The sequence below is a fragment of the Callorhinchus milii genome, unplaced genomic scaffold (genome assembly GCF_018977255.1).
Source record: "Callorhinchus milii isolate IMCB2004 unplaced genomic scaffold, IMCB_Cmil_1.0 Scaffold7, whole genome shotgun sequence".
NCBI classification, from domain to species: domain Eukaryota; kingdom Metazoa; phylum Chordata; class Chondrichthyes; order Chimaeriformes; family Callorhinchidae; genus Callorhinchus; species Callorhinchus milii.
The window spans coordinates 19,691,259-19,714,438 of record NW_024704748.1 but is presented as its reverse complement, the minus strand read 5'-3'; the positions used below and the strand labels follow the sequence as shown (position 1 = coordinate 19,714,438).

At 37.4% G+C, this 23,180-nt stretch overlaps 1 protein-coding gene across 1 annotated transcript; it reads left to right on the top strand.

Moving 5' to 3' along the window:
• The first annotated feature begins 21,231 nt into the window (after nt 1-21,231).
• fgfbp3 (fibroblast growth factor binding protein 3) lies at nt 21,232-22,980 on the top strand. Its single transcript, XM_007896691.2, has 2 exons — nt 21,232-21,308; nt 21,882-22,980. Exon 2 carries the CDS (start codon nt 21,988-21,990, stop codon nt 22,702-22,704), a length of 717 nt encoding a protein of 238 aa, XP_007894882.1. The 5' UTR covers nt 21,232-21,308; nt 21,882-21,987; the 3' UTR covers nt 22,705-22,980.
• Nucleotides 22,981-23,180: the final 200 nt, after the last annotated feature.

The following is a 23,180-nucleotide window of genomic DNA, read 5'->3' as shown; positions in this document are numbered from 1 at the left end:
GTGCATTTGATATAGCGCTTTTCATGTCTTCTCGACATCTCAAAGCGCTTCACAGAATAGACTGTAAAGTGTCCCACAAACAGTCATGGATTGACGTGACCATCTTATTATTGTTTTTTTTCTTGAGGGATTATTATCAGGCATATGGAGTAAGGAAACTTGACTGAGGTTTCACGTTGCCGGGAATCGAACCCAGGTCTCTTGCTTGCGAGGCGAGTGCTCTAACCACTGAGCTACAGGACTCCACAAAAGTAATTCAAGGACACTGCATTTGCCTCTACTATGCACTACAGCATTTTACATCTTATATCCCATTTCCTTGGATATTCCTGCCTCCTTACACGGAAGGCTTTGATGCTTTCTACTGTGGCACGGTAGGGCCTGATTACTGACCACGTTGATTGTAGAACAATGGGCATGATTTTGTGTCCTACAACTCCATGGCGCAGGATGGCATAGTGTCCGGGTGCTCCATTGTTGTAGTACCAAACATTGTCAACTCGGGCAACTTTTTAAAACTGTTATTGCTAACTACACATTTGCACACAGCACTTTCTCAGTTTTATTCTATAGCAAGTGAGTTCTTAAAGGCAGCAAACAATCACATTGTTTCATCCTTGATAGCAAAGTAGTGTTTCCGTCAAAATTACACTTTAATCAGTGGAATTTACATCAGCTTTTACCTCAGCAGAACATTATAATAAATAACAACAACAACTTGCATTTATATAGCGCCCTCCACGCCGGGCAGCATCCTGGAGAACTTATGATTCCCTACCAACTCCTTTCACTTCCTGCCCACAATCTCCTGCTTCTCTTGTACCCTAGTATTTGATTTCTCTTGTGGCAGTTTCCTTCTGGTTTCACTTATAACTGCTCCCCAACTTGTGGAATGCTTCTACTCGGTTTAGATATTCTATCTATCTCACTGTTGCCAGTCAAGCTTTGTTTGGCTGCTATGTCTCAAGACCTTTCTCTTCAGCCGTGCCTTCAGCTCCCCTCTCGACTCTCTACCGCCTCCTCGCTCCCTCCCTTCCCTCCCCTCACCCTGACCATTTCCCCCCTGCTCGGGTCCCGACCCAACTGTCCAGCACCTTGGGATGTCCTCCCGACGTGAAAGGCGCTCTATAAATGTAATCTTGTTGTTGTGGTTGTTGTCTTAGTATTGACAAAGTCTTGTTCTGATTCAAAAACAAGTATTTAGTATCAAAACTACCAACATACCTTCTAACATTGCGTCACTGGTTATTGATGAGTGGCTCCAAGCATCATTACAGTTATCAATGTAATAGAGTTAATAGTGGCTTGTGACAAAGTCAGTTCTCTGTCCGCTTTTACTATCATCCAGGTCTCCACTCAAAAAACTTTTTCTGATACCTTAAGTACACCTTGTTACTGCAAAAATGTTTACAATAACTCAGCAAATAACTATTTGCAGAAATAATTGTAAAAAAATGTATTTGAGCACATTTTTGAAATTTGAGAATGAGGCCATTAGGGTAAATATACAGCCTAAGAATTATGTTAGTTTCACTTTGAATTCATTTGGTGAAAATTACTGATATCTAGAACAGTGCTGAAAGATTATTAACATTTATCACATTATTATAATGTTCTGAACCCTTTGTCTAAGAGTCCTGAAATGGATTCTATTCGTGAAATAAAATCAGTGGGGGAACATTTTCCCCATCTATCTTAATAGCCGTTGAGAATGAAGTTAGGCTGGTGAATCAGCCTTGAGAGTGAACATGGGGCGAGGCACAATTTTCTGCAGAGCAGCTCCATTCTGTCTGTGAGCCACACAGGATGATTAATCTATTAGTACAAGGCACTATGAAACAATAAATGGCCTCATAATAAGCAGTTACCAACAAGATTGGTAGTTTATATAAGAGATGTCAGCAGATAGGAGAATTATACTGTGAACATGGCTATAGGAACATAGGAAAGAGGTTTCCACCTCAGAGGCAGCAGAAAATTATTATTTCCTCATGGTAATAGCTTACAACATTAATATTTTTTTCACGAAAGTGTTCTCTCAGCACTGCTTTCCACTTATTCAAAGAGGCAGAAAAACTACCTGGAAAATTGGCAAATGGTTTTATTGTGTGTGTGATTCTCCTGATGTTTTATTGAGTTTGTATCTAGGGGGAAAAAAACGTAAGAAGTTTCAAGATAAATAGATCGAATTCCAACAAAGTTACCAATGCCACTAATCTAGGAATTTTGTTCAGATTAAACTAATTTACAGATATTGAAACAGATTTTGTTTTAAAGTATCAAATTAAATGCATTGATTTGTTTTTGTCGTTCTATTACTTCAATAATATGTTACATTCATATAAAGCCTTTCATGTTGGAAGACGTCACAAAGGATTTTACGGACTGGGAGCTTGAGGAAGGATGGGGGAGGAATGAAGTTGACAGAAAGGATGTTCTAAAATGCTTTAAATGCGGAAGGAAGTGGGTGAGGCAAAGGGATTGAATATGGGTTGGAGTTCCTGAGAGCGATGGGCTCAATGGTTGAACTAACTTGCAACTGTTTCCACTAACTAAGACCTGTTCATAGATTACTACCTCGATGATATTTGTATTTCTATCTGGAATCTTGTCTCTAAAACAATGTCATAATAATAATAATAATCTTTGCATTTGATATGGCGCCTTATCATATCTTCGAGATGTCTCAAAGCACTTCACAGAATACACTGTAAAGTGAATTGACTGTATACTTTTGTGGGCGAAACGCGGCAGCCAATTGAACTGCTGTGTATGTTATATATTGAATTGGAATTACAAACAATCATTTGTAACATTATCAAATTCTCACTTGCGATGGTCACTGCTTTCAGTGAGAAATTATACATTGTTTCTAACTCAAGAAAATAGCTTTATTTATTTTACAACAATTTACATTTATGTTTTTATGTATTTACATTTATTTGCACACCTGTTACATGGGATGACTTCTCAAAGTGCTTCACATAACTCACTGGACACCTGAATTGGGGGATGGAGGGAGATTCAGTGAGTGTGTGTGCAGGGGAAGATGACCAAAAGTGCGGTTAACATAAGAAGATAAGACATAAGGACATAAGAAATGCTAGACAAAAAAAGGCCAAGGCCCATCTAGTTTGCCTTCCACCTTCCTGGCGGTCAAATGCACATATGTCCCGAACTACCTATGTACTATATCCCACAATATTAAGAACATAAAAACATAAGAAAGACAGTTGAAAAGATACGTCTGAAGGCAAAGTTTAAAAGTGGGGAGTGAGGCAGAGGATGGAATTCCAGAGAGTGGGAGGAAATGGCTGCAAAATTGCCTATGAAAGGTGACGATTTGGGAGAAGGACATGAAGCAGGTTGCTGTTACCTGTGAGACCACGGAGCAATTTAAATACGAGAACAAGGATGCTGAATTCAAACTGCTGGAGGTAGCCAGTGAAACCAAGTGAGCATGGGGGCGATAGGCTTGTGGAGCCTATTGCGGGAAAGAAAATGGACTGCAGTTTCTGCAGGGATTTGCTGGGGAATCTGGCAAGCAAGTCATCGGAATAATCAATCTGGACGTTATGAAGGTATGAATGAGGGTCTCGAGAGAAGCAATGGCAGAGCCAGCCAATGTATTGTGGGATTTCAATTTAGGGCTGCTGCTCTTGACAACAACAAAAAACACATTGTTTGAAGTGGTTTGACTTTAGTAAAATAGGGTTTGTGCTGCTCTTTTCAATTCTTAAGCTTTTTTGAAAAAAATTTAACTTTCCGAGCACACAAGTCTTTGTTTAATAAAGACTTTAAACAATAGAACTTAAATAATGAAACTAACTTCAATCATAATCCCAGCCATGAGAATGTAGTCCCATAATAACAGAGATAATATCACTTTAGAGAGTTCTCTAATCATTACCCACCTTGACAATCTCACTATCAGCCTTAGAGAAGAATCGACATGATAATGAGTTCTTCATGCCAGGAATGGCTATAATGTCTGAGGCAAATAATTCAAGTATTATTAGGATCTATTTTAGGCTTATATTTGTAGTGTTTTGTGCTCTTTCAGCAAGCTGAATGGCCTTTTCTTGTTCCATATTTTCTCTGGTAATTCACATTATTGTGCCAACATAAAGCATTTAACAGTGCATATATATTGGAGACTTGCTTCAGCTCTATGTTCCTGATGCTATAGAAACCAATCAGATGGAACAATTGCAAATGGTTTTTGCTCATGAGAAATATTTTAAAATATTTTAAAAAACAATTCTTGCATTTAATGCATTTTGCCCACACAATATACAGTCAATTCATTTTACAGTATATTCTGTGAAGCGCTTTGAGACATCTCGACAATGTGATAAGGTGCTATATCAAATGCGATGATTATTATTGTTATTATTATAATGTCTAATTAAATGAAAGTACCTTACAGTCCTTTACACAATGAGTACCCTGAGGTTTTACTTATTTGTTATGCAAGTCAACCGTGGCAACTAATCTGCAACAGAAATATTGTACAAACATCAAAAAATGATCAATTGATGAACAATGAGATATTTAGTTTTACTTGGAGTCAGGGAAGAATATTGCACAGGATTTCCCCACCTCATATAATACAAAGGCACTACACTTTATATTTAATCATGTGAAGCTCCGAAAAATCTGCCTGATGTGAAAGGTGTTATATTGAATGCAATAATTATTATTAAACTCTGTGCTATCTTAAGTAATGCAACAGGTTCATTAGCTATCATAAAACAGGCAGGCAGGACCTCAGTCTTACAACATCTTACAAGATAAGAATAAAAATTCCCAGATCAGTAAAGATACAGACTCCTCATAGGAATGTGTCATGTTGAACTAAGCATAATCACTTACTGAATGAATGAAGATTGTTTTAAAATTTAAATGACTCCATGATCAAGTATTACTATTGCCAAGGAAGCTAGAGTTTTAAAAATCTTGATAAGCATATTTAATCAATCAGCTTCTTCGTACTGCAATAACACATACATTCAAAACAAAAGAGTGGATTTTGAAAGTCCAGTTGTTTTAATTGAATTTTAAGCAATAAAATGGTTTGGCAAATCCAATATAAATAAATTATTCCAGAAAGTCACAAATCAACTTGGAAAGGATAATGGAATGAGTTTATAATCAATACTCTAAATGTTTCCAAGGTTAAATATATGGTCATATAGTTGGGGACAATCTTGTTATTGTGGAGAGAAATCACTAGCTTCCATGGATTTTCAGGCAAATTTTCTCCTTACAAACTCTGCCAAGTTAGCTGCTATGAACAACAAACATTTGCAGCCAGTGAATCCCATGCTGGCAAAGTCCGATAAAATGCCTCTTTTCAGATTTTACCTACTAGGTATTTGCAATTTGTCTGCCAGGAATTTTGCCGTGAATCTTACAACTGGATACTTGTGATCTGGAAATTGCAATTAACATAATGAATCTGGTTTGGGAAGATCTCATTTTAGGTTCCACAGAGTTCTCAGTTTCATTGGAAATTTGGAGCTAAACTACAGTTGCTAAAATGAGCCAGAAGAACAAATATACAGTCTTTGTTGTTTCGCCCACAAATATACAGTCAATTCACTTTACAGCATATTCTGTGAAGCGCTTTGAGACGTCTAGAAGACATGAAAAGCATTATATCAAATGCAAGGATTTTTATTATTATTATCTTGGTTCTCAAGATTCATGCCTCATGCTGCTGTTCTCCTTTTCACATCTAGTCCTGCTTAAGCATTATCACTTTTGTACTGATGTTGTTGAGATTTGTGACCTTTGATCCGTAACAAGTTAAATAACCTGTTCGTATTATTCATACTTTGCAGCATTTTGAACACTTTTCAATCTTTCCCAGTGACATGATGTTTAATCTACTTGTCAAAGAAAATGTGTTTGGGAGGCAACCCTGAACTATTGAGAGAGTATGTGTAATTATACCTTCCATGATCGTAGGCGTTAAGTGTTGGTTGAGGACAGGAAGCACAGTTACAGCAGAAACTGTTTAAAACATATTCAATACAAAAATATGTCTAGCACGCTCATAGAAGTATGGACACTTTAAGGTTCAGTGGCATTGCTACGCATGGCCATGTTACTAATGTAATTGCCTACCGTTGGCCTAATAGCAAGACTGTAGAAGGTACTCTCACAATCCAAACACTTGTTTTCTGTTTTCCTTAACATAGAAGACCAATTTTAAGAGATCGACTACGGGTTCCTCGTCTGACTGTTCCTCATCTGACTGCACAGCTTGTTGATTGCTGCTGCTGATTTCATTTAAATATTATTACTATACAATTGTTATATCTAATCCAAAATTCATGAGTGCCAGAGTTATCAGCTAGAAAACTCCATTTCAATCATGGACTGCAAAGCAATTCAACATCTGTCTTAAAAGCTAAAAGTGAGTTTGTGAAGATTTCCATGGTAACAATGAAGGAGTTGGCACATACAAGTCTCAAGTTAATTTACAATAAGTAAAATTGTACTGAGCTATCTGTGAACACAATCCTCAAGCAGGGTACATTTACAAATGAGGTTTGCAATAAGAGATTAGATGATCCACAGGAAATAATGCAAAACTGTACAAACTACAAGACTACCATAAAACATAATATCAATCTGCAGCAGAAAAGAACTCAACTCTTCATAAGACGTTTAATGTAGAAACATAGAAACGGCTCAATTAGCATTTCTTCGCTCTTTAACCTCTTGTTGCTTTTAAATGAGCAGAGTTTAGAGATGCTACTTTTGCACAGCACCAACATTTAATTGTTTAATCTATTCTTAGCTATTGGACAGCACTGAACATTTCAAAAATAGCAAACAAAAGCAGAGAAAGTGAACAACTCTACACAATACATCGTACTAAGTGCAAGATAGTTATATTTGCTGGATACAACACGTTAGGAGGAACTATGGTATCAGAAGAGGCAGCAAAGACCTTACAAAGAGCTTTCCAAGGTATGCACCTGGGCTGCTCATTTTCACAGCAACTTATGACATAAAAATATCTCAAAGTGCTTCACAATTGATCAGATGGACATAAAAAACTGATGTGTGAAATGTAGTGATATGGCTGTAAGACACCAGAAGCTCCACATAATACTTAGTCCTTTGTACTAGTCAGATAAAACTGTGTCTCTGAAGTGAGTGGCTTTTTTAACAACAAAGAGAAAAAAAGTTGTCAGTGAGAATAAAGAATCAAACAGGTTACTTTCGTGATGGAACCTTCTGAACATGATTCTAGTTAGTCAAATAGATGTTATGGTACTAATTATTTGGCAACATGCCAGTGTTAGTGGTGATAATAATAACATTTGTACCTAAATTTTATCACTAAATAATCTTTAATTAAACACAGAATGGTAGAGACATACAGGAGGTTGTCAACATCTGAAACAGTGTAAAGATTAAGGTTTCAGGTATCCATTATTCTGATGAAGTGTCGTACGAAAAAAAATGAACCTACCATTCTCTTTCAGATGCTGACTTGCCAGCTGCACATTTTTATCATTTTCTGTTTCCAGTATTCCGAGATTTTCTCTTCAGCTCTGCTAAATTAACTTTCACTGACTAAAATTCTGAGTGGCTATGAAAGTGATTACTCATTCAGTATGAAGCCTGAAGTGTTTACTGAAAAAGTCATTATATGGCCAAGATTTGAAAGGTGTCACAAATGGCCTTTTCTTCAACATGTTTTTGATGCATTCACCACTAAGAGGTCTCAAGTAGTTTCCATCTTGTATATCATTTGTTTTTCTCTACCGACTCTTGGCAGTACTAAGGTCTGAGAATTTTTGAAATTGCTCCCTTCAACAGTACAGAAGATAGTTTTCTGGGCAATTTAGAGGATTGGGAGGAAACAAGGTTTCTAATTATGTTCACACTTGAAACAGCATTATTTCTTTGTTTTTTCTTTTCTATATGAACTGAGTGAAGAAAGTGTTCACATTTTTCATAGGAGCTTCCTTAGAATATAGATTAGGTTCTCTACCTCTGAGTTTTTCTCACCACTGTCTTATATCTACGCTCCAATAAATATCACCCAGTCACAAGAACCAACACCCATGCAACACCCAAATGCAGAAATTGTGTTTGAACTCCTGAACAGAATACAAGCAAAGGCTGTTCATCTGATAAATAGTCCTTTTCTTACCTATGAACTTAATTCTCCTTCCCCCTCTTTCTTTTACCCATGCTGTTATAATCATTACTTCTCTGAACTTTCTTTTTTTCTCTTTCCAAGCTCCGTCATATAACATGTTGTTTCTTTTCCCTGCATTTGTGCATTGCAAACTAACCTCACTGCACTGAATTTTTTTATCCTTGGGATTTATTCAGAAAAAAATGCAATTTAATAAGGATTATCTGGATCCTATATTCGATTAACTGTATTTCATGACATTCAAGGGGAAAATGCACAGAAATTTAAATCCAGCCCTTAAAGGGTTAAATATGTTAACTTGTACAGATAAAGAAAATGGTAATTGAGTCACTGAAGTAAAGGTGATATAAAGGAGATTAGTAGTTTGCATCTTAAGTGCTTACTAGATTTATTTTTAAATCAATAAATGGTTGAAACATAGTAGATTCTGCTCTGAAAACAAATGGTCCACTTCAACAAAAAATAAAAACTGATTTACACTGCAGAAAAATACCAGTCATTTGCTTGCAGACCAAGCAGCAGGTAGCATGTTATTGGAAATAGGATACTAACCTCAATCAGCTCCTAAGGGAAATACACACAGGGTATAAATCTAACAAAACAGTTTGTTCTAAACAATAATGTTTCAACTTCTTAGTCTTCAAACATCACGGTGCATCCTCTCAGTGAATATAATCTGCCTGTTTTGTACAAGTTTCAACCAACAATTGTGTGTTTTTAAAATGTGAGCAATTGGCTCTAAATTAAACTTCAGTAACTAAAGTAAAGTTTTTGGAAATAAACTGTAAAACAGGAACATGAACAGTAATTCCCTAAATTAAGTTAAAATAAAATAAAACAAGTAAATTATTTGCACTCACAGAACCAATATGGCAAATGGTATGTAAACCTCTTCTCAAGAAAGAAGTGGAGAGATCTAAGCTTAGGGGTTGGTTTAACAGCTGTGCCACGTTGGAGCTAGTGCAAACCTGTAAATAAAATGGAAAGGCATTAACAAGGTTTTTTTTGTTTGTTTGGAAAAAATAACAAAGCCTCATGTGTAGCTGGACTGGTTGATCAAACACAGCAGCCAGGATTAAGTAAAGCCTGGTGCCCAACATGGTGAAGGAAGAATTAGAACAATTCTGATATTAAATTGGACAGACATTATGAGGAATCAATCATAGACACAGCCTGAGAAACCCAGAAAGCTGCTGGCATTGTAATAGCTTTTAAGACAGACTGCTCTCCCACCTGAGCTTACTCCCTTCTCCCCCCCAAAACCCCAAATGAAGTGAATGAACCATCCACAGCCAAGATATGGAGGGAGGGGGGGGAAAGAAACCTACTCCTAGAAATTAGCAAACTAGTGTAATTCTTCCCTGATTTGCTCTTCCTCCCTTTGGCCTTTGGCCAACTGCTTGATATCTGTCGGACATCAAGTCCTGGTTGAGAGCTAATTTTCTTCAGTTGAACATCAACAAGACCGAGGCTCTGCTGATTGGCTCCCTTCAGCGCCTCCTCACCTCAGGCGCTGACAGCATCACCATCCATGGTTGCACACTCCACCTTGCTAAGCCAGTCCGGAGCCTTGTTTGACCCTCAGGTATCCTTTCTACCCCACACCTGTGCCATCACTCACTCTGCCTTCCCCCACATCCGCAACATCAACCAGCTCTGCCACTGCCCACACCCCAGGCCACCGAAACCCTCATACATGCTTTCATTACATTGAGGCTCAACTATGCAAACTCACTGCTTGTCGGCCTCCCCTACTCCTCCCTCCACACGCTGCAGGTTATCCAGCACTTTGCAGCCCGTGTCCTCTCCCGCACTAGGTTCCATGACCCTATCACCCCCATCCACACCCCACTATTGGCAGGCGGGCATTCTGCCATTCTACCCCCACCCTCTGGAACTCCATCCTGCAGTCCCTCCACCTTGTCCCCTCCCTTGCCTCCTTCAAGACCCATCTTAAGACCCTCCTCTTCGTCCGTGCTTTCGATCTCACTGCTTCCCCCCCTGCCCTCCACCCTTCCTGACTCCCAGCTCGGGTCGGAAACTCTGTGTGTCCAGCGTCTTGGGACGTCCTCCTGACGTGAAAGACATTATACAAATGTAATTTTGTTGTTGTGATGTTAAGCTCTCATCCTTAACCTTTACTTTGAGAATTTCTGTGATGATATACGCGAGGTACACCTGGGCCATAAGCCTATGTCTGGTTATTTAATTGCAAAGGGTGTTGATGTACAAACAACCGTAGGTGAATTTCTAATAAATTAATTATGTTTTGCAGCCTCTTTCATGATGGTGATTCCATCAATTCTTCCTTTTTACATGCATCAAAGTTTACCACTGTCTCTCCCTTGTGCTCCCATCAGAACAGCTTGAGTCTCCATAGACACTGGTACATTGAAAGGAAAGAGCAAAGTGGGATCACTGTCAGCCACCCACTGGTAAATCAATAATTGAGAAAGATGCACTAGAGTGCAGAATCACCACACTGAATAACTTGATTATTGGCATGGTAGCTTGCTGACAACTAGTTACACAGCATGGGTTCATTAACAGCGGGTTGCAACGCTTAGAATAAGTTTAGCTCGCCCATCATCAACCCGAATGCACAAAATTACACCACTTTGTAAAGAGCAATATTATGAAGAAAAATGAATTAAGAATGATGAATTTTGTGTATCTGGCTTTCCAGTTCATCAAATCGCAAAGGTTGTTTTGTAATGTATTGAGGTTAGTGTTAAATGCACTCAGTAACCAAAATGCACTGACAACATAAACTGCTTAAAAGCACTCAATTAAAGGCACTGCCCAGCGTGAAACCACAATTGATTCAAAAGGTTCTGGATTTACCAGGTTCTATGATTTTCTTATTAATTATTGAGAATTTCTGGGTGGTGATTGATTTATTTTAGTTGCTATATTTGCTCACACTGCACTTTACAGTGTATCCTATGAAGTGCTTTAGGACGCACTCCTGACATGAAAGGCGCTGAACCAAACATAAGAATAATTATTATTATTTCTAGAGATAATGCTTGAATTTTTAATATTATTATACTGATTTCTAGCATATTTTTATTTTTATAGTTACCAGGATTGCATATACCAGAAATTTAACTGGGAATCAATTATACTTTAAGTATGTGCTGCATGCAGTTGCCTTGGGATGGTCATAATGATGACATTTACTTAGAGAGTAATTGATGCTATTGCTTAGAGTGGTTCAAATTAATCCATATGAAGACCGCATCATCATTCAAACTTCATTTTTTTAAATCTGAAACTAATGTTAATATACAAGCATTACAGGTTGCGGAACATTTCTTTAACTTTACAATTTGTTAAGCATTTTTAAAAAACATCTACAGAATATGTGTTTCTATTAAGCAACTGAGGTGAATAAACACAACTCACAGTGCAAGACATCAGACTAATATTGAAAAGAATGGTTGCTAGGGATGAGATTAATCAATGACTAGTGATCAGGCATTGAAAAGGTAGGGATTTAAAACCCAGTGTTGAGATATTTTAGTACAGTTAATATATTCCAAAATCTGGAAAGGATTTATAATGGCTCTATAAAAGTACATTACTCAATTTGCGAATAAAATGTGTAAAAATGAAGAAAGGCATCAGTGTTTTGTTCCACTTTTCAAATACCTTGACATTTAGCATTGTCACTGGATCCATTTCATTCAAGATCAACACAAATAAGGATTTTTGCAATGAAGCCATTTTACTCTTTTTAAAAAAAATATCCTGGCTCATTGTGACAAGGTGGTTCAAAATAAACTTTTGCAGCCATTCTGAAGAACATTGACAATAACTTAAAACCAGCACTTAACGTTTTTGCAACATTATTGGCTGGAGGGGTGTGTGAAACAGTGAGTTACCAGTTTGCTTCATACCCATTGGTGGCACTAGGTGCTCAGAATGGAAAAATATCCCATTTTCTAACAACAACAGCTCTTCTGTTGATGAGCAGTAACTTTTGCCAGAGTTAGACTTGCACATCCATCCCTGACAGTCTCAAGGACAAACATGCCCATGATCTAGTGGTATCTGCAAAGTACATTTTATATAATTGTATTGATACATCAACCTTTTCATCTGACAAGCAAGGAATTAAATCAGCACTTCTACGAATGCAGGTCACCAATGAAAAGCACACAATCTAATCAAACAGCTAAGAACTGGTAGATACCACCCACTGTGCAATTATATTCTGGATGAGGAGCACTGTGATTGATGGACAAGTGGAGGTGTTAACACATGTGCCAACGCTTTGTCTAAGGTTAGCTCGAGGCAGAAGAGACATTTTCAATGTTTCATTGTGACACTTGGATAACCAAGTCAACAAGAGGACAGCCACATTAGAATAATAATAGCCACAACAATTCTCCAAGAGAAAACGGTCCTCCATAGGGAAGATGGGATCTGGCATAGCAGAAAATTGGAGCAATATATTGAATGTTAAAAGTATATAATTTCTGCATCCCAATACTTGAGTATCATGCCAAATAAAGGAGCAAGGTTGAGACCTTCATATCACACAAATTTGAGCTTCTGTACACAAGCACATCAGGTCATATGCAGGCATGCCAGGTTACTCAGAGTTGGCAAATAATATGAACAAGATAATACATGAGCAGTCTTACCGAGTGGAAGATGCAAACAGTAATGGATCATAGCAGCAAGTTGCAGAACATGTATAGATTCAGGCTGAAATGAGAATAAAAACATGACCCCTTCACTTTTTATATCGCCCAGATTAATCAACCAACTTTAGTTTGTTCAAAACGCAAAATACTGCAGATGTTGGAAATCTGAAATAAAAACAGAAGTCCCTGGGAACACTCAGCAGGTCAGGCAGCATCTATGCAGAAAGGAAAGCGAATCAACGTTTCGATCCACGATCCTTCGTCAGAAGACTTTTAAGGACTAACAGAGAGGGGGAAGGCTGGAATGCATTGCCTGAAAGGATGGTGGAAGCCGATTCAATAATGACTTTTAAGAGAGAATTAGATAATTATTTGGGGAGGACAAGTTTACAGGGTTATGGGAAGAGCGCGTGGGAGTGGGATTGATTTGGATAGCTCTTTTCAAAGAGCCAGCACAGACACGATGGGCCCAATGGCCTCCTTCTGTGCTGTTTAATTCTATGATTCCATGATTCTAAGGAATACAAAGGAAAAAATGGGTTAGAGGACAGGGGATGATGGATTAAAGAGGTGTTAATGATGCAACGCAAAGGTGGGGAATTGCAACAAAGCAAGCAGATAGAGTAATAATAATAATAATAATCCTTGCATTTGATATAGTGCTTTTCACGTCGGGAGGACATCCCAAAGCGCTTCACAGAACACACTGTAAAGTGAATTGACTGTATATTTGTGGGCGAACGCGGCAGCCAATTGCGCACAGCAATGTCCCACAAACAGTTGTAGATTGAAAATGACCAATTTATTATTGGTTTTGGTTTTGGAGGGATTATTATTAGACGTGTGGAGTAAGGAAACTTCCCAAGGTTTCGCCCTGCCTGGAATTGAACTCAGGTCTCTCACTTGCAAAGCGAGTGCTCTAACCACTGAGCTACAGGACTCCACTAAGTAGAGGTAAAGGTGTGTTTGGGACCAAGATGATGTGGTAATTGTCACAGAAGAGGGGGAGGGGGAAGGTGAGCTGTTATGATCTAAAATTATTGAAATCAATATTGAGGCCAGAGGGCTGTAAGGTCCTAGCAGATAGTTCTTTCTAAAGGATAGAGGGATTAAGGGATATTCTAAAGGATAGAGGGATTAAGGGATATGGGGATAGGCTGGGTAAATGGAATTAGTTCAGAAGATCAGCCATGATCTTATTAAATAGTGGGGCAGGTTCGAGGGGCCGAATGGCCTTCTCCTGCTCCTACGTCTTATGGTTTTATGGTCCAGATGAGGTTTATACTTTAGTTTATTCTTCAGCTAACATGTTCCAACAGAATGTGTGTGTGTAATGAAACATGTACGAAGCATTGTAACTCATTGAAATTTTGTTTCCATATTTCAAAATGTTGTTGCTAAGATGTTATCTTAAGTGCTAGGAAGAAATAGGACCATTGAAAAATGAAACTTCTTCAGAAAGAATGATGATAAAGTCTCAGCTGAGTGTGGTAGCTATGGAAACCTCTTGCCAACAGGTTATATAAAGAATGTCCTTTACGTTTCACAAGTTCCATCACTTCTGGGCTATTATTACATTCAAGTCAATCCTAGGACCAAAGCTCTGGAGTCCAATCAGAGCCTAATCATTGTCAATAGCTCCTGATGAAACACTACCAGCTCAGGAAAAGACTTTGATTGAAATATTTCTCACTGTGTCATCCTTCAGAAAGGCCAAGCAACTTGGGGCAAAATTAGCTTCTGTATCATCAAATTATTAATTGAAGGTTGATGATTCATATCAGTGGGGTCAGTACTTGACTACAATTCTTGTCTTTTGTGTTTTAAATTAAAATTGCACAAGTAAAGATAAATACACAATTTTGGCAAACACGCAGCGTAATGCAAATAAGGATTTTTTTTATATCATGTAAGAGCTGATACTGTGAACCAGCTGAATTTCAGGAGTTAATCTTCAAAATGTCACCATCTACTGTGATCTATAGTATACCAGTTAAATTTTCACATGATTTTCATGTATAATTTACATGTCATACAAAATACGTGGGAGACCACATTGGGTTTTGTGGTACTATACAAATAATTGCATCTGATGTGAAGTAAATTTTTAACTTTAAATTTAATATGGTTCCAATAGTTCAATAATTCCAACTATAGAACCATAGAAATTTACAGTACAGGAGAAGGCCATTTAATCCCTTTAATTTGAACTTAATAAAACTATTGGCTAACTTTGAAACTCATTTTTCTTACACTCAACTCAAGACAAGAAAAATGTGGTGCAGAAAGAATAGCTTCTGAGCAATAACTTCAACACGTGAAGTAACTGTAATGTTATCACTATGCATGCCTGAAGTATTCAAAAATAGCGTACATTGCCTCAATAATAATCGAAACTGTAAAAGTGTTTCTCATTAATTAGGTTTGATCAAAATTTAAAGAATTATATACTTGTCCTGCTCAAAATTAACATTGATTTGTCAGACAGAAATTAAAATGGAATATGTAGCAGTGGGAGTGGGAGCAGTTCAATGCCCAAGCAAATACGTTCTAACATTGGAATACAATTACCATGCACCTTGTTGCACAAAAATAATTTGAGGTGCAGGTACCAGCTGGTTCTGAAGGCAAACTGTGTGAAAATCAAATATATTTTCGGCGCTATCATGTTGCTACACCAGTGAGTGTTCTCAACTTTTCAAGCCGTGGGTGTAAATTACATGTTGTAGTTTTGGAATGGGATTAACTTCCCAATAGAATTTCGTATTCCTACCACTCTGCATCAGGTGAACCTGAAAGACAGTCAGACAGACAGGCAGGCAGAACAGGCAGGCAGGCAGACACCAAATGAATCAAATGAGAACTGCCCAAGAATATATTTTTGGTTTTGAATTATCTATTCAAAGAGCCAACTTGTGGTTTTCATCCCATCATATTGCCTTCTAAACAGGATAATATTTCCCCCCCACATTTTTTAGCCAAGTTATGTACTTGATTTCTACAGCCAAGTTAAATGCTTGGTTACTGAACTGTAAAATGTACAGAATAAATCAGGGACAGCAGCATGATCTCAAAATGATCATATATATAAGAGCCCTGACTGCAGAGCTCTCTTCAGCACTGACAATGCGAGAGTAGAAAATAAACTTTCTTTCCTGAAACAAAATAGCTTTACTCACATTATTGCTGTTACCTTTTGTGACTTATTTTTGTAAAATACTGAAATGTAGCAGAAAGAATTGGTGGGAAATAAAAGATGTGAACATTTCTAGGTTTAATTAATAAAAGTGTATTTAATTACTGAATTAAATTGCACTATCTCTGGTGAGCTATGAGAATACCCATGAAAGTATAATTGTTCTCTATGGCTATAATTAATTAATTCAGTGTTAAGGTTATTTCTTGCATGTCTAATTGTCATTTATCAATCAGAATTTAAAACCCATTTTCGGGACAAGGTTCCAATGTTGCTAACCTAACCTAATAATATATTAAAAAAAACGATTGTTATATAAGCAAACACAACAGTTAATCTATGCCATTAAACAACAATTAAATGAGTGAACCTTCATCCAAACCCCTCGTGATTGTAAATACATCCTTACTCATGATTCTGTTCAGCAAGAATCCTCCTCAACTGTTTGTTTCAATGATCAAAGAGCAAGGTCAAATCTCCTTGGCCCACTCCCAAGATTTTATGTGGTACGTACAAATTCAGTAGCTCAGGAATGAGACATGGACAGAGTCTGTGGGAATTGTAGAATTTTTAAAGAAAATCATTGGACGGATTTAAAAGATTGTTTTGAGAAGTTTCATTTAATGAGTAGCACTATAGAGTTACACTGCAGTAACTATATAGTTTGACACAGTGGAAACTACATTTGCTGGAACCCAGATCCATCTACAATCAGTTCTTTGACAAGGTGAGGAATATAAGGCTTTGTAAATAAAAGGAAACTTAGAGAGCAGCTGATGAATAACTGATATTAACAAGAGATATTCAAAATTATACAGTTTATTTAGGGTGCAGTGCAGATAATAGATTTCAATTGTGGCCAAGCTAAGCAATATATCTAATTTAGTAGTTATGTTAAATGCACAACTGATACTCATATTTTCTATTCACAGATTCCACCCTTCAACTATTTCAAAACATCAGATTTCCAGCAATGAAATCTATCCTACTGGGAAGCCTGCAGGGAAGCTTCTCTCTATAAGATTCATTCCTACATTAGCAATTGATCTGAGACAGCTAAAACTGTCAGAATGCCCCAAAGTGGAACTCATCACTGATAATATATGTGGAAGTGTTGACATGTCCCTTGCTACTAGAACCACTTTTTGCTTGGTTCAGGGTATGTTGTGATGGAGATAGTGCCATTAAAGTTGCACATAGCCCACATCAGTCATTTTCCCCTATCTATTAAATTTAAACTTTTCAGCGATGCTTAAAGTTTTTTCTTTGACCATTAGTTTTCCTCTCCTCAAGGTGCTGCCTCTATATCAGGAATGCAATTCCCTTGGTTATTAGGTAGTAAGTTCTAAAAGGCTATTGACCATATGGGTATCAAAGCCAATTCCAGTCCTGTCTTCACTTGTGCAATTTGTAGCGGAGGGTCACTAGATGGTGATGAGGAGCGGAAAATCAGCAGCTGAATTTTTGATTTTTCACCTCCTGAGTCCACCACGGAGGCTGATCGAAATGGTCCAACTACTGGTCCTTTTAACTCAGTCAGACTGTTGAATTTGCATCTTTTTTTGTCTGTATTTAATAGTGCTGCACCGGTTGATCCCTCTAGAAGATGTGCAAGTGTTTGAACATTGCTATAGGAGTGAAAAGGCTGTTATAGCAGGCTGACAGCAAAATAATCAAGGTTTGATGCTTTGAATTATAGTTGCAACAACAGCAACATCAAGGCACATTGGATTCTAAACTTTTAAGATCATTTGACTGAGTGAATAGATTAGGGCTTTACAAAGTATGTTAGCTGATATTGATTCCTAGGTGTTCTAACCTGGAGTAAGGCACCTTCAACTAATCAGCTCCCAGCCTGCAATTTTATCCTAAATAACTGTACTATATTTTTTGCTTTAATTTTTAATCACCCTATAGGTAGCTTCACAGACTCATTTTATAATTTAATATTGCAGAATGTTTATAAATCCACAAGATCACAAGTCATGGACACAAGATAAAGTCTGGAATACTACACAAAGCAGATCCATCTCTATTAAAATTCACTGATCCACTGACAAGATGAAGCACTTACAAATGCACCAGGTGCACACAGCTCTGATTCAAATTGCTGGACAAAAAGAAACTCATAATAGAGGCAGAGTGCGCACCTGTAACTGTTAAGACTCCCAAACATCAAAGGGAATCACAGGTGCAATATTGATGGAACATATTTAGAACAGATACAGGTCAAAATACCAGGGCCATCTACTACCATCTTCCATGGAGGCACCAATCATGCCCAAAACTCTTGGTAAGTGTCAAGGTCATCAAAAAAGATAAAACATCATGAAAACATGAATATGAAACAAAATGCTAGTTTTCATCATTATGCACAGTAATAGAAAAAACTGCACAGAAATCTGATCTGATGTTCTTGGACTTTTGTTGAATGGGTTGTAAAGGATTACATGACTAAAATAATACTAAATATATAAATATAACACATGTAATGTTATGATGTCCTATCCCAACGAGTTTGTTCATTTATGAACATATGGCACAACAGATGTGAACAAAAGAAATATATTCACATACATTTACTGCACCAGCAGCTTTTTGAGTTGTGATTTGTTAGATTCTGTGTTTGATTATAGGTCTGACATCATTATCCCGGGACCTGACCTCAGGATAGAATATCAAGTGAAAAGTCAGATTCCATTGCGGAAAAGGAGAAAAGTATTTTAATGAATAAAACTGAATGGCTAGATGCTTTAGGAAATGGAGACACCATGAAAGACTAATAATTTTACTGAAACAAGTGTAGTTTCTGTGGGTTGTTATCAATTAAGGAGGCAACGATTTTTGTTACACTTGATTTATACTTTATTTATATGGAAAATCTATGTTCACGAGTGTTAAATATATATAATTTTCCTTCAATTTATTCAATCTGAGCTTAAAATGTCAGTGTACTGTAACAGCATGTCTGATTCGTCTAGTACAAATGTGCATGATCTTCATGCACATTTGTACTATACTTCATCAGTATTGCTCTTTCTGTGACATGAATACATTCCATGATTTATAGCTATTAGGTACCAAAATAGCAAAACCAGACTTAAAGGCACAAAAAAATGGAATTGAGATCCACCCTCTCTGCTCCACCTGGGCTACTCATTTATCAGGCATGAGAAGAAATTGTGAGTCTTAATTTTAAAATTTAGAAGTCGACTACAGTTCTAATAGTATTAGCTAATATAACATTTTTTCACAAAAGAGATTTCTGTTTGACTGGATTATAATACTTATATAACTGCAGTTTAATAAATGAGTTTTGCACTATGGTTTGTTAAAGGCAGCAGATGCAATCAATGGTTTGGAGCAATTGATAGATGTAACAAAGAACATAGCCACCAGATGGCAAAACCTTCCTGTGCAACCAATAGTCTTGAATAGATTTATCTCCTCTCTGTTCAACCTTATTGATATAATCTCTAAAGGCTATGTTTCTTCCATCTATCAAAAGCCAAGACACTGATAATTGACATTGCTATATCATGGATAAAAGTCAGTTAATCTTTGATTAAAGTAACATATCAAACCTGTCTATTGACTCCCAAAAGGCTAAAAGTCTAAACAATGGTTTACCCAGTAGCTAATTGGGGAAATGCACTGAATGACAGGGGTACTGAGATATACAGAGTTGGAAGGTCCCAGCTTCAGGCTATGATTCATGCTTAGATGGTCAATCTCAGCCAGGAAAGCAATAAAAGGCCTACAGTTAATAAGAATCAGGCTCAGAAAGCAAAAATAAATCCCCTGGGATTGCCATTCCTGACCATTTACACAGAGAGCCTGCTACAAATTTTGTTTTAGTAATGGCTGTGCAACCTAGATACAGTAGTTTGTTATAGCAATACTCATGTGTACTCTGCTACTTTTTAAATACATATTCAATGTGCTCTAATGGAAGGCTTTGAAACATGAAAGTATAAAAGCTGTTATATAAATGTAAATTATGTTGCGCTGTATTAATACTCACAGTGAACCAAATCAACAACACAATAATTCTGTTGCGCATTCGCATTTACAATTACAATTTCTTTGTATTAAGCCTCGGTCAGTCTTATATCACTCCGGACATTGTTGTCAGGGTGTGGGTTACTGAGCTTCTTTCTGAGAAACTAGAGGCAGACTAAAGGCAAATCCAGGATTTATATCTTGTGAGGTTGACACTGCTTAATGGTGCATGGTTAATGGGGATTCCTTTATACAGGAAATTTTCTCAGGCACCAATTGTTCCCCAAATTGTTTAAATCAGTACTAATAATTTATAGATTTTGTGACTGGGATAATATAATAAGATTAAATATATTCCCACACATCTCATCGCTTCAAGAGTAGTTTTGAACATTGCCCGGTTACAGTAGCATTAGCATGGAGATAGTGTAGTTTCCAAATCCAAAGCACCTTTCCCTCCAAGTAGTCAGAGGCTACTAAAATCACATCTGCAATCTATACACACATTGAAGAACTCAGGAGGTTGATGTTAAATGCATATATGTATATAACTACATAGAACTTATTCAGTGGCTAGCAACTTGATTGTGACCATTTCTACAACAAGAACAAATTACAATATGTAGGGCCTTTCACATCGGGAGAATGCCCCAATTCGCTTTTTACTTTCTAGTTGAATCAATTTTTTAATAAAAAAATACAGATAATCTCATTCTATTTCAACCTATTTATACCTTCTTCCCAGAACGATTACATAGTCTGCAAGCAGGGAACAAACCGCTTCCTCGACTGCTTCTATCAAAAAGAAAATGCTAAGATTGGAAAATCACAATGGTTTTGTCTCACCAGTGAGACTTGGAGACATATCCTCAACTCTGCAAGCCAAAGTCCTAGTGGATAGAAAATATAAAATTGCTTTTGTGAAATCAAAGGAACCAATGAATGTTCCTCCACTCACAGCACTCTCAACATCTATTATTTTACAAGTCTCAACAATTAAGCCAACAGGTGTTTGTCAGACGGTACCTTATTCTGTGCTATAAGAAGGAAGTTTGAGTATTTGATTTTGATACGATCAGACACTGTCTATAGATATGTAAATAAGTTTCAACAAGCAGGCAGGATGGTAGGGAGGGGTGTGGTTTGCTGAAACTCCTTCTGTCCAATGAGCAAGACATTCACTTGCCCCTTTTATACAGCCCACACTCACTGAACGTGGGACAGCAGCTCTGAACTCCAGCAGCAGGGCAGGTCATTCCCTTAGACTGTAAGTAAATCCACTTTAACACGTCAAGAGTGCCATTTCACTTACTGTAACATTGGATTATCTTCTGTCCCCCCGTTAACTTTGTCAAATATATGTTTGGATATGACATATATAACTAATAATACAATATAACTATAATAAATAATTGACTAGAATATTTTTAAGACAGAATTAAGGGTCGGTACTCAGGGTCAAGATGATATTTATATCTGAACCTTACTTTTTAATCTGCGCTGCTTATGTTCTTGGTTGAAGAAATTAAAAGGTTTCTTCAAAGAGGGTATGTAGTTTGGAAGGAAACTGTTGTAGCACGTTGGTTTGCCTGTCTGTTGGAGGTTTAATCATTTCAATATGATCTGTAAGATTATGTAGGGCTGAGTAACTGTGACCTGATGCCTTTCTATCTAGTGAGTTAAATGCATTCTTTGTCATGCATTTGACCAATGTTGCGGGAAAAGCATTCTGACAACGTCAATTGCTTTAGTAATAAATGTATTTAATGCATCAATATATTGATTCTATTGGCGTGTTCGGTATTACACAATAACTTGTGATGTTTCTTTACCCTTGTAGGACTGTGCGAATATAAAGCAAGGATTTCATCTTCCACACTTGGTCGAATCATTATAAGCTTGGTTGCATCTGAATCGCTACTGCCAACTCATAACGGCCTGATGATATGAAGCTCTTTCACACGATAACTTTACTTCTACTGCTCCTGTGCCTATTCCCATTCCCAGGAGAAGGTGCAAAAGGGGAGGAAGATGGCAAAGAGCATGTTGATCGACGGAGTAAAAAGAAAAGCAAATCCTTGCCAACTAAAGGGAAATTGACAACAAAGGATAGTCATGTGTGTTCCTGGGAAATCGCAGGAGATGAGGAGTTAACTCTTCTTGTCAATTGCAGTCACCAAGGCAACAACTACTGGTGCAAGTACACTGGGAGACCACAGATCTGCCCGCAATACACTGCCAAAGCTGGGCAGTACTGGAAACAGGTCATCGGCAAAGTGAAAAGGAAGAAGCACGCCTGCGAGGGCGATAAAACCCTCAAAAACAGAATCTGCAAAACTGGATCCACAGAATCACAGATGAAACTGACCGCGAAGAGTTCGGAGACGGGCAAGCGAGGGGACAGAGGAATTGCACGTAAAAAGGCTTCCGCAAAAGTGCCACCGGGGAAGAGAAACTTGTTAGACCAAGGTGACACCACTGAGAAACCACTTAAAAACAAAAGGAAACCCAAAGCGGGAAACTCTCCAAAGAAGGAAGCACCAACCCCAGCAGATGAAGTGAACGATGAGAACTCTGAGTTGCAGGAGGAGCTGTCTCAAGTTTACTGTGCTGAACAGTGGCACTCCCTCTGCTCATTCTTTGTCACTCTGTGGAATGGCTAGTGCATAGATTCCTCTTCTTTAGTTAGAGTAAAGTTAGTATGTACCATGTTTAACTCCATTGCACCAATGCAAACCATGTAACTCCTCCCGAGTAATTAATATGAATTAATGAACAGAAAAAGAAAGGCTTTTGAGTTCAGTTTCCTAATACACCTTGACTGTTCAGATACTATGCTGATTTATGCTGAACTTTTTTTTGTTAAATGAATTGAGCTTTGAATATTATCTTTATGAATTTTAACCACGTATCATTTAAGTAAAACACGCTTTATTTTGTATTTTTACGAAGTGAATAAAGATCACTTTGAACAATTTTTGTGTTGTGACTTGTTTAACCTTGGGAAGTTAGTGAATGCAAGAATGGCCATCATAATGAGTACAAATCTGTATTTAACGGTTGAGGGTAAACTGACAGCAAATCGAGATTAAGGGTAACAAAAATTGTGACCCATTATAAATCCTACATTTTGAGTTTA